General features: G+C 45.7%; 1 protein-coding gene across 1 annotated transcript in view; it reads right to left on the bottom strand.

Moving 5' to 3' along the window:
* Window positions 1–275: 275 nt before the first annotated feature.
* Window positions 276–12861, bottom strand: part of LOC105551419 (kinesin-like protein KIF1B) — a 172130-nt gene continuing 159544 nt past the window's right edge. The window contains exons 40-45 of the mRNA XM_011996641.1: window positions 11843–11914; window positions 9970–10091; window positions 7378–7527; window positions 6821–7013; window positions 6492–6610; window positions 276–5347 (exon numbers count right to left, since the gene is read on the bottom strand). Coding sequence (XP_011852031.1) covers window positions 5305–5347; window positions 6492–6610; window positions 6821–7013; window positions 7378–7527; window positions 9970–10091; window positions 11843–11914 — 699 coding nt within the window. The 3' untranslated portion in view covers window positions 276–5304. The remainder of the gene's footprint in view (window positions 5348–6491; window positions 6611–6820; window positions 7014–7377; window positions 7528–9969; window positions 10092–11842; window positions 11915–12861) is intronic.

Below are 12861 nucleotides of genomic sequence, written 5' to 3' on the forward strand. Positions count from 1 at the left end.
GAAGGCATACAAGGAGGCTTCAGGAGAAAAACGACAAATCTTCCAGCCAAAACAACCACTTACATCTTTGGGAGAAAAGTACTTTCAAAGAAACAGCACCATATTAGCTTTCTTGTTTATATAAAAACCACCACTTTGAGTATCAGAAAGGAACACTTAAGTGATGATATCGTGACTTCTCTTAGAAAGGTATTATCTTTGCAAGTCAAGAAAAGAAATCTTTGTGTAATTACCTTTCAAGGGGTGCAAGAATAAATGCACATCGAGAGCCTTCGGATGCACTGGCTGTACCTTTATTATTTTTACCTCGTTCACTAATAGTTCCGTGATGCAAGGTTACCATACACAGTTAGATAATGTCTGCATTGCACATCTAAGGCTATACAGCAAAAGAATCAGAATTAGTACAAATACAAGAACTATATTTACAGTCTGTATACTCAAGCTCCAAACATCAGATAATATTTACAAAATAAAACATGAAAATGAAAATCCAAAATTAATAATGTACATTGTTGCTAATGTGCTCAACTCCTTCACTGGGGAGAGATCAGTTTGCAAAGTCTTGGTTCAAAAAGGCCACTTATGCATTATGGGTTTTGTTGTCATGTGTGAGGATGGTGACAAGAGACTTGCAATCTCAACAGACAAGTACTTTAGAGCCACAAAATCTAAGACGATGCCTTAAATACAAGAAGGCTGGTGGACTCCTCAGGTGAACTGATGCCAGAATACGCAGAATGAAAAAAAAAAAGAACTCGAAGACATGAAGAACAACACACAACAGCCAGGGTTTGGCAAGAGACCAACCTCAGCTCAGACTTTCCATCCAAGCACAGCCGTTTGGCTGTGAGCTTTTTACATGAATTTTATAGCAACTCTGATTTCCTCCTTTAAATGACTGGAGGCTTTTTAAAGATCCTATGGGGCTCAAATACTAACTTCATAAATGGCCTTTTGAACAATAGCAGCAAATAATCTCTCAGCTGATATTTCAATTTACTAAGGAAGCACAAATTAAAACATTCCTCCTACACAGTCATGGTCTGGCCACACACCAGGGTGAATCACTGGCCCTGGTGAACAACTGTAGTGCACACAAGTTAGAGTCCTATGTAAACACATCCAGCAAACCTTCTGGGAGCAGCAGCAAAATCAATCTTTTCTTTTGAGACAGAGCCCTGCTTTGTCACCTGGGCTGGAGTGCAATGGTGTAATCTCAACTCACTGCAGCCTCCACCTCCCAGGTTCAAGCGATTCTCCTGGCTCAGCCTCCCGAGTAACTGGGATTACAGGCACACGCCACCACGCCTGGCTACTTTTTGTATTTTTAGTAGAGACGGGATTTCACCATGTTGGCCAGGCTGGTCTCGAACTCCTGACCTCAGGTGATCCACCTGCCTTGGCCTCCCAAAGTGCTGGGATTACAGGCGTGAGCCACCACGCCCGGCTGAATTTTTTCTTTTTAAGGGGCAGGTTAACAATCACATTTTAAAAGGGAACCAAAGGAAAAACTGAAAGACCCAAGTGAAACAAGCCCTGATACCGTCCCTTGGAACCCGAGCGGGACACAGCATGAGGGAAATGCGGAAAGAGCAGCGATGAGTGTGCACACTGGAGGATCTCTTCTCTCCAATCCACTGTGCAAGTAAGTATAGCTGGATAAATATACATAGACCTGACAAAATTAAATATCCCTGTAAATTAGACAATAAGCAGCAGGCAACAAAGTCTTTGCTTTGGAATATGTGCCAGGCAAAGTCATCTTGTTTTTAGATCCCAAGAGACAGTTCACAATGACTTAGTTCCTTCATCTGAAATGAGCTGAAAAATCCGTAAAAACTAGGAGCAGTTATCTGAAGTCTATATGACTGAAGGGAAAAAAAACATGTAATAGTGGTTTTTCAGTTGGGAAACTCACTCCATTGCCCCTTGCGGTCAGCACGTTTAACAACGAGCTGGGGCTCAGGTGCCCGGCCACTGCCACAGGCAGCCCTTGCCTGTGCTCCTGACTAGCGCATGGGCTGGCCAACCCTGCACAGTCCTGGCCTGAGCGCTGACTGACTCCCAGGAGGGGACACAGACACAGAGACGGTCTGAGCATCGATTTGGGGCTGGTAGTGAGGCCATATTTTGCTTTAACGGGAGAAAGGAGGATGAGAAAGAGAGGAGGAGGTGATTAGTTTTAACTAGCACTCATTTCTTTGAATTTGCCTAAGAATTCTCTTTCCTGCCTTTTACATTTTTTGCTTATTTAAAGGCGTTCTTTAAGAAAATAAATAAATAAATAAAGGTGGTTTCCTTAAGGGCTGGGTTTCTTAACTTTTCCACCACAACAGCAACAACTAGAGCCTCATAAACCGTTCCTGCCACAAATCTTCTCTCAGAGCTTCAGAGTGGGGATGGTTCTGTCGGGCAAAGGAGCACCCACCCTGGACGTGCTGGGGGCCAGCAGAGGCTGTCTGCACCTGCCAGCCACAGCAGGGGCTCCCCGGAGGGTGGAGAGCATGCAGAACACGACCACTCTGCTCCTTCTGGCTCCCTAAGAGGCCTTCTTATCCGGGCACGCTATGAACAGACAGTCCAGTTTGGCCTGTTCTAATGTCTGATACTTCCAAAGCAAAGACTTACCAAACCAGTTTTGTATGAGTTGGAAGAAAAACCGAAGTCATTTCAGTGTATCACATAATTTCAAACTCTCAGGCTTCCCACCGTCCTGTGTCACAGACATGGATCCTCTGTCACACTTTGTAACAGCAGCATCAATGACTTAATTTTAAAAGTGACCTTCAAATTCCATCTTCATTTCCCTGAAATTAGATTTGATTCCAGTCCAGGCAGCCATCTCTAAGCACCAACAGATCCTGCTGGTTTGAATAGAACCAGAAGGGCATATTGTGTCCATCAGACAATGAAACTTCTAACTACGTTAAAAAATCTCACATACCACTTAGAAAACAAATAACATCAGAGTTAGTGACCTATGTTTTAACGGGAGGAAGAAAATTTTTAAAAAAATCCACCATAGAGTTTCTGCTGGTCACTTTTCAGGTATAGACACAGCCTGTGATTCTATCCTCTCCTTTCTCTCTCCGTGATTCACTTTTCCTCCTCTTCACAATGCAGTGATAAGGATCGAAGCTGGGAGACCTGTTCTTCAGAGATGAGCCCAACCAGGAAGTGAGAAACAAAGGTGTGGACGATGACACAAGTCTCCCTAGCAACAACTCTGCAGAGGCGTGCGAGGCCCTGGCCTTTGCTGCATGAAGCGGGAGGTCATCCAGCTACCTATCGCCTGAGAGTCAGCAACCTCAAGGCCGAGGACCTCACCAAGTAGGAGCGAGCAGATACTTTCCTGAATGCCTGAGCGATGGTGCAACAGAGAGGTCTGAGCAAGGGAAGTAAAGGATGGTGTAAAACAATCCCAAGACAACTGGCAAAGCAACTGAAGTCTCTGGAGGCTTTCCTTTTCCCCTCTTATCCTGGAAAACTTGCTGGCAGCTGAAAGAGACAGACTTATCTTCTCTGATGGTCTCAGAAGCCAGATGACCTGGTCTGTCAGAAGGAAAGAAGACTCTGTCCACAGTGAGCATCCTCCGTTCTCCCTGGGCAGTTTCCACACCACATGGAGAGGAGCAGGGAATACGCAACAAACGCTGGGGCCCAGGCTCCCTGGACGCTCTTCTGTGTCCCTAGGCATATTGTGTTTTGTTGGGAGTAGTGGTCGTGGTTAGTTTTAATCCTGGGATCCAGAAAGCAAAGCCTGCCACATTTGCTTATTTATGAGTATAGAGAGCATCACTGAAAGCATTTTCAACTTGACAAGCATCAGTGAAAATGACTGCTGGATTCAGAGGGAGACTTCCAAGTGTATGCCTGAAAGCTACATTTCTTTGATCAAAGGGAGCTGTAACAATCACAAGGTCACTAAAGCATAATCTTTTTTTTTTTTTTTTTTTTTTTGAGATGGAGTCTTGTTCTGTCACTCAGGCTGGAGTGCAGTGGTGCGATCTTGGCTCACTGCAACCTCTGCCTCCTGGGTTCAAGCAATTCTCCTGCCTCAGGCTCCCAAGTAGCTGGAATTACAGGAGTGCGCCACCATGCTGAATAATTTTGTATTTTTAGTAGAGATGGGGTATCACCATATTGGCCAGGCTGGTCGTGAACTCCTGACCTCGTGATCTGCCCGCCTCGGGCTCCCAAAGTGCTTGGATTACAGGCGTGAGCCACTGTGCCCAGCCTACCCAGCATTATCTTAATCATAACAGTGACCATCAAGTTTATCACCAGAAAGTGAAACACTCCCGCCTTGTGGAACATTTATGTATGACATGGCACTAATTCCAACTGTACCACCACCATCACTAATGCCAAAATCAGAACTGAGACACTCCTAGAAAAGAGCTTCCCTCCCAGCAGAGAAAAAACAGTGGGCAGGAATCCTGCTGTGAGGAGCTACAAGCATCCCACCGCCTGCTGCCCTCATGGCCCACAGCCAAACCCTGGGGTCCCCTGAAGTCTACCCGAAGCATCCTTGGCATTTCCCTTCACACGAGGTCAAGAGCAGCCACTGTCCCAGGCCCACTGAAAAAGCCTCTCTTCTCCTCTCTACCAGTAAATAAAAATTCCATAATTATGCTCTAAAAAGCCCCAACTTTGACTCAGAATATAACTGTTCCAGTTCTATGCTCACCACTACCTTTTCCCCGAATGGAAATGCAGGGATTAGCCTTGGCAAAAAGAGACAGAGGGGGAAAAAACGATTGTTTTTTTCCTCTCAGGTTCTAAAAAGGCCAGATGTCTCTTCCCTTAGTCTCTTCCCTTAGTCTCTAAGCCACCCAAGAAAAATTAAAGTGATATCACAAACAGAGAAAAGAAGAAAAAAGTATCATGTTGTCTTCAAAAACAGACAAAGGTGTCTGGTGACAGCAGCACAGACATCAGAGGTGGTCATGATGGGGACCTATCATACAAAAGGAAGCCAAAGTACACCCACAATTATTTGGAGATTCACCAGATCCCCTCAGCGCTTTTGTGTTTGTGTGTGTGTGTTTGTGTGTATTTAAAAACATTTTTTCCTTTTGTTAGGCCACATGCTACTAACAAGATTCTCAGCACAGGAAAAAAGAAAAGAGTACAGAGCAATGGAGATGGGGACGGGAGAGCTGGAAAAGTGCTGGACAAGGAGGGAGAAGTAGTTAAGCCACAGGATTACATACAAGAGTCACCGTCAAGAATCACAAAGAGAAATGAGAGGTAACGTTTTATCTCTCGAAGGTGAGTGAGGGCACTCGGCAGAGTCACTTAGTATTTCGGCTGGCTCGGGCATCTGCGGGAAAGCTTTGACCTATGGGGGACAAACGGGGAGGTAGGATTAGAAGTCTGGGTACAAGTGTTGGCCCCTCACAGTCCTCTCCCTCTGAGGCTCCCTCCTGGAGCATCTTCCTATTTGGCACCGCAGGCCTAGGCCTCTAAACTTTCTACTCCGGGACCCGTGACACAAGCCCTTAGAGAGCCTGAGGCTGAATCACAGGGCTGGAGGTTGGGAGGCCATTAAGATTCTCACTGTCTTCCCTTTACTCTCTGCCCTGGGCCCCATATGCAGACCTCTTGAGAACAAAAAGACAAAGAAGAAAAATAATTGGTGCACATGTGTGACCAGAGTCTCCCTGGTGGTTCAGAACATGACGATGTCTTACAAGATGCAGAGGCCTCACTACCACCCCACAACCAATTTACACACCTGTCTTTCTTCTCTTTTAAATTTATTTTGAAAAATACTTCCTTTCAAGTCAGACATGGTGGCTCACGCTTGTAATCCCAGCACTTTGGGAGGCCAAGGAGGACAGATCACCTGAGGTCAGGAGTTCAAGACCAGCCTGGCCAACATGGTGAAACCCCGTCTCTACTAAAAATACAAAAAAAATTAGCTGGATGTGGTGGTGGCGGGCACCTGTAATCCCAGCTACTCGGGAGGCTGAGGCAGGAGAATGGCTCGAACCTGGGAGGTGGAGGTTGTGGTGAGCCAATATAGTGCCATTGCACTCCAGCCTGGGCCACACAAGAGCGAAACTCCATCTCGAAAAAGAAAAAAAAAAGAAAAATACTTCCTTTCCTATTTATCTTGATATTCCTGAAGCCAAAAGCCAAAGAGAGAAAGAAAACACAGAACAACTTCTAGACTGGGTGCACTGGCTCACGCCAATAATCCCAGCACTTTGGGAGGCCAAGTTGGGTGGATCATTTGAGGTCAGGAGTTCGATACCAGCCTGGCCATTGTGGTAAAACCCCATCTGTACAAAAAATATAAAAATTAGCCAGGCATGGTGGCGCGTGCCTGTAGTCTCAGCTACTGGGGAGGCTGAGTCAGAAGAATCGCTTGAACAAGGGGCGGAGGTTGCAGGAGCCACTGCACTTCAGCGAGATAGAGTGAGACTCCGTCTCAAAAAAAAAAAAAAACAACAAAAACAACAACAAAAACAACTTGTTACCGTATTGTGCCAGCAAGAAGCGGGTTGAAGGCATACAACCAGTCGTTCATGTCTTTGTCATTCAGGGCCTGCAAAAGGACCCCACGGTGCTTTGTGCAGACAGCAAAGGTGTTTGGTGTCTGAAAGAAAAATGCAGGTAGACAAGAAAGTTACTACAAAGACAGCGATGGGGACCCTTGCCATATTCCCAAGGCATATAGCACTTCACAAAGGAAGTTCAAGACCAGAGAGAAAGGGGAAATTTCACACCACAAAACAGAGAGTGCAGAACTCAAAAGGGAAGGAAGGGCATATGTGGCGATAAGAAACCAAGACAGGGCAGGACGGACCTTCACCATGGCCTGCTGGTCCTCACTGTACTCCACCTGTGCTGTGGACAGGTTAATGATTCCACGCTCCACAGGGTCTTTGTCACTGTTATAGATGAAGACGTAAGGCCGACGGACGACAACAAAATGTTTAGCCCAGTTACTGTAAAGTGGCTCCTTGAAATGAAGGTATCCTTTCTTAGAGACCACTGAGCTAAAAAGGACAATATGACATAAAGTTAGTTTCTCACAAAAAGAAAATAATCATGTGCTGAGGACCATCAAAATATGCCACACCTAGGCCAAGATTCAACAAAACAGGCAAATGACCTCTTTGGCCTAGAATCTTATCTGCCAAAGTAATGCAGCAAAAGAGAGAAACCATGCCATGGCAACCTGCTGCGCCAGGGTGCAGATGCATCATGAGACCCAACTGGAGAAACCCGGCCCAGCCCTCTCACCCCAGACTCAACCTGCATTAGACTACAGTACAGACCTCACACAGAAGAGCTGTCCAGTCAATTCTTCCTGTGGATGTGTTTTTTATAGACGGAATTCCTGCTTAATATAGTACTCACCCTGGTCTAATTTCTTCAATATCTGGAACAAGATTGAGAAATTCGTTTTTTCCTGCTCGGGCCAAATAGGGCGTTTCCACAGCTGGGACAATCTGAAACTGTTCAAATTCTGGGCAGGGACTAGAGGCCCGGGAATTGGCTTCTGGGGTCCTTTAAAAGAGAGAGATTAGAAAGAAAAGGGTAACAACAGTATCAGTTACGATCAAGGCACACTGAGTACTGTCTCACTGGGAGGAATACAGTGCCCCTCCCTAAACCCCAGCTACAAACTTGAGTTTCAGAGATCTCAGCTGAGGAGACGAGCTGGCTTCAGAAAGTTAACTCTGAATTCAACTGGTATCCTTCTGAAGTTATGAAAGGAAACTGATCATTGATGACCACTGGGTCACACAGTCTATCTGCCTATATTAAAGCTGTCTGAACACATTATCTGGAATATGAACTCTATTCCTTTATATGTTTCTTTTTAGTCTCATGGCCACACCAAAAGTGATGTTTCTCAAAGTGTGCTCCCAGCCAGCAGCATCAGCTTCACCTGGAAAACTGTTCAAAAACTCAAATTCTTAGACTCCAAGCCAGACCTATGGAATGAGAAACTCTGGGTGGGGTTGAGCCATGGGGGCTTCAACAAGCCTCCCAGGGGATGATGATGTACACTGAAGTCTCAGAGGGCCACTGCCTTAGAAAATGGAAGAGAAAGCAAACAAATGGGAAGACCGTGGGTTCCTGAATGGTCATGCAGAGTAGACCTGCACCACTGACCTGGACTTGGACCAGCCCTCATGACTACTGTGTGATAAATAAATTCCTATACTCTGTATTGTTAGGTATCTTTGTACAGCAATGTAGCATTGTATCGCACTAATTCTAAAAAGCCCATTTTAACATTTTTTTATACTTTATTCTTTTTTTTTTTTTTAAATCGAGTTGGCCTGGTGCAGTGGCTCACGCCTGTAATCCCAGCACTTTGGGAGGCCGAGGTGGGTGGATCACCTGAGGTCAGGAGTTTGAGACCAGCCTGACCAACATGGCGAAACCCCGTCTCTACTAAAAATACAAAAATTAGCTGGGCATGGTGGTGGGCGCCTGTAATCCTAGCTACCCAGGAGGCTGAGGCACGAGAATTGCTCGAACCCGGGAGGTGGAGGTTGCAGTGAGCTGAGATCACGCCACTGCACTCCAGTCTGGGCGACAGAGGAAGACTCCCTCTCAAAAAAAAAAAAAAAAAAGAAATAGAGTCTCACTCTGTCACCCAAGCTGGCATGCAGTGGTGCAATCTCGGCTCACTGCAACCTCTGCCTCCCAATCTTCCTGCCTCAGCCTCCCTAGTAGCTGGGATTACAGGTACATGCCCCTATGCCTGGAGGCTCACTGCAGCCTCAACCTCCCAGGCTCAAGCAATCCTCCCACCTCAGCCTCCTGAGTAGCTGGAACCACAGGTGCATGCCATCATGCCTAACTATTTTATTTATTTTTTGTAGAGATGAGGGTCTCCCTGTGTTGCCTAGGCTGATCTCAAACTTGTGGGCTGAAGCAATCCTCCCACCTCAGCTCTCCAAAGTGCTGAGATTACAGGTATAAGCCATTGCACTCAGCCACCATTTATTAAATTGGGATTCATCTTATAATTGATGGCATGCTGAAGTTAGTTGTCAGTGCTTTTTCTTCTTAGTGACATAGAATAGTCCCTACAGTCTGTGGCATCCTAAATTTAATGAAATTACCTGGTTGTGTTATTTTCTCCAGTCACCTTTGCCTAGGTCAGTGTTGGTACAATAAGATAGACAGGTGGATAACCAGATGAGAATAATTGATGGAGATGCACAAGAGTGAGGGTGTGTTGCAAAGAATGGATTATGATGATGAATCATGGACTCTAGACTAAATTTGTCTTTTTCTTTCTCTTTTTTTTTTAGGGACAGGGTCTTGCTCTGTCGCCCAGGGTAGAATGCAGTCGTGCAATAATAAAACCTCACTGCAACCTTGAACTCCTGGATTCAAGCAATCCTCCCACTTCAGCCTCCCAAGTAGCTGGGACCACAGACACAGGCCACCACGCCTGACTATCTTATTTATTTTTTGTAGAGATGGCATCTTGCTATGTTGCCAAGGCTGGTCTCGAACTCCCAGCCTCAAGCAATCCTCCCGCCTTGGCATCCCAAAGTGCTGGGAACCACCTCACCTGGCCTTGTCTTTATTTTTCTTACCTACATAATTTGCTGTGGAATCAAAATATTTTTTTCCAAAACAGTTTCAAAATATTTTTCCCAAGATAGGACTTCCTATGTCTGTTATTATGACTGGGGAGACAAGCAGGGGTAGGAATGGAGGACAAAACTAGCAGAAAGGGATGAAGAAGACAGTCATCATGAGTTGATGATGCAGAAGGTTAGTAAGCCAATATGTGAAGAGCTGCCAGTAGCTAGCACCTCTCCAGTCACCATGATAGCCAAAAAGGCTCCCACACATTTCCAAATGCTGCCTAGGGAGAAGGTGCTGCCTTCAGTCAAGAACCATTGAGCTAAAGGAAGACTGACATTTACCTTGGTTCTTAGATTGATTGACTTCTCTCAGTGAAATCTGGGTACTTACTTCTGATCCAAAGAGTTGCTCCTAGAGTCTACCAGAGAGGGGCAGGTGGAAGAGGGGGTGAGGGTGGCACTGCTGAAACTGGACTCAGAGGGATCCCGTCCAATTGGAGAGATATCAGACAACTGAAAGCAAACCAAACACTATAAGTTACATTCAGCTGAAAAAAGCTGCCTCTACAATAACAATAGCAAGTTTCAACAACCAGAGCCTCACTTTGATACATCTTGTTTCAGAAAGTCATTTAAGAAAACAAGCCCATATGTACAATTATTATTTATCAATAAATAAATACATAGATAAAATTTTAAGAGACAAGGCCTTGCTCTGTTGCCCAGACTGGAGTGCAGTGGTGCAATCTCAGCTCACTGCAACCTCCACCTCCCGGGTTCAAGCAATTCCCCTGCCTCAGCCTCCTGAGTAGCTGGGATCACAGGCATGAGCCACCACGCCTGGCCCATTGTTTTGTTTTGGGTTTATTTTGAGGCGGAGTTTCACTCTTGTTGCCCAGGCTGGAGTGCAATGGTGTGATCTCGGCTCACCGCAACCTCCATCTCCCAGGTTCAAGCGATTCTCCTGCCTCAGCCTCCTGAGTAGCTGGGATTACAGGCATGCGCCACCACGCCTAACTAATTTTGTATGTTTAGTAGAGATGGGGTTTCTCCATGTTGGTCAGGCTGGTCTCAAACTCCCAACCTCAGGTGATCTGCCTGCCTTGGCCTCCCAAAGTGCTGGGATTACAGGCGTGAGCCACCGCGCCCAGCCCCCCGGGTCTGTTATTATTATTTTAAGAGACAAAAAAATACTCTGTCATCCAGGTTGGGGTGCAATGGCACGATCATACCTCACTAAAGCCTCAAACTCCTGGGCTCAGGCAATCCTGCCTTGGCCTCCTGAGTAGCTAGGGCTATAGGCATGTACCACCACATTTGGCTAATTTTTCAAAAAATTTTTTGTAGAGATAGTGTATTTGTGCTATAGTGCCCAGGCTGGTCTCAACCTATTGGCCTCAAACGGTCCTCTTATCCTGGCCTCCTAAGTGCTGGGATTACAGGTATGCACCACCACACCGAGCCCCTGAGTTAATGAGTGGTACTACAGTGGTGCATCTTCCATGTGTTAGGCATTGTTCTAATAATATGGCAGAGGATCTGCCTCCCTGGAGTTTAAGACAGACAATAAACTACTCACCAAGCACTTTAAAAGCATCAGGAAGCAATTAGCGCTACAGCAAAAAATAAAGCTGGAAAGAGGGGTGGGTAGAAAGTTTCAGAGAGCTGTCAGATTACCAGGTGTTAACAGAGTCCACTCACAGGAGGCGATAAATGGAGTAGAAAAATGAAAGCGGTAAGAGAGCCAACCACGGGAATACCTGGGGAAAGGCAATTCCAGGCAAAAAAATAGGTGTGCAAAGACCCCAAGGCAGGAATGAGCTGGGAGGGTTTAAGGTCAAGCTGACTAGAATTGAGTGAGGAACACAGAAATTCTCTAAAGTGTTTACTTCACTCTTTGTTGAAGTCAATAAAACTTTATGCCACCAAGAACCTCAGGGTTTCCTTGTACCCTGGCATAGAATAACATACCACCTCCCTATAGAATATTCTCCTCCAAAGGAGTCATGAAAAAGTCAAAATGTTTCCCATCTGATAATCACTCTAAGAGACACAAAGGAGTACTTTTATCTTCAGAAGTCAGTGTTCGGACACTGAAAAATTAGAATGACTACCAGAGCAGTATGTCATAAATTTTCAAATACAATGCTATGCCCATGTCAAGTTGCTTAAAAGCAGCAAAAACCAGGAATAGGTAATCTGGGATGCTGTGGAGAAATCAGTTATCAACACACTGGCTAAAAATTATAGCTTCAATGTCTCACCTTACAGTCACTGATGCTGCCGTGCACCTGGCTGAATTCTCTGTTGAAAGTGTGGGTGAGAAGTTGCAGGCACTAAAGAAGAGAAAGAGAAGTGCAAGCTGAATGTAAAATGTCAACAGCCAGGAGCCTTGGGATAGCTGACCACGTGGAGGCTACTGGAGGGCTGAGTTCCCAGGGAGGGCACAGAAGCTCCACATCTCTCCCTATGCATTCGTCCATCTGCTGTTCATTGGTCTCCTTTGCACTGTCCTTTCTAATAAACCAGTAAATGTAAAAACAAACAAACAAACACCTCAATGACTTAATGAAGCCCTGGATGCAAGGTAGGAGGGGAAATAACATGTCCTAAACCCACAGTGCAGCTCAGATGTTGCCCTAACAGCTCTAGAAATTAAGTATATAGCAAGGGAAGTTCTATGTATGTCTAATAAAGATAAAGCAAGCGGCTTAAAAAAGCCTTTCTCAAGATTACCAAAGTGAATTACTAAAAACACCATAGTTTTGGCTGGGTGTGGATGGCTCATGCCTGTAATCCCAGTACTCTGTGAGGCCAAGGCAGGAGGATCACCTGAAGGCAGGAGTTCGAGACCAGCCTAGCCAACATGGTGAAACCTTGTCTCTATTAAAACTACAAAAAATGGGCCAGGCATGGTGGCTCATGCCTGTAATCCCAGCACTTTGGGAGGCTGAGGCAGGTGGATCACAAAGTCAGGAGATCAAGAACATCCTGGCCAACATGGTGAAACCCCACCTCTACTAAAAATACAAAAATCAGCTGGGCGTCATGGTGGGCGCAGGTAATCCCAGCTACACTCGGGAGGCTGAGGAAGGAGACTCACTTGAACCCAGGAAGTGGAGATTGCAGTGAACCAAGATCACAGCACTGCACTCTAGCCTGGCAGCAGAGTGAGACTCCGTCCCCTCTGCAAAAACAAAAACAAAAACAAAAACAAACCCTACAAAAAATGAGCTGGCAATGGTGGTGCACACCTGTAATCCCAGCTACTTGAGAGGCTGAG

Source organism: Mandrillus leucophaeus, unplaced genomic scaffold (assembly GCF_000951045.1).
Source record: "Mandrillus leucophaeus isolate KB7577 unplaced genomic scaffold, Mleu.le_1.0 Scaffold52, whole genome shotgun sequence".
Lineage (NCBI taxonomy): Eukaryota > Metazoa > Chordata > Mammalia > Primates > Cercopithecidae > Mandrillus > Mandrillus leucophaeus.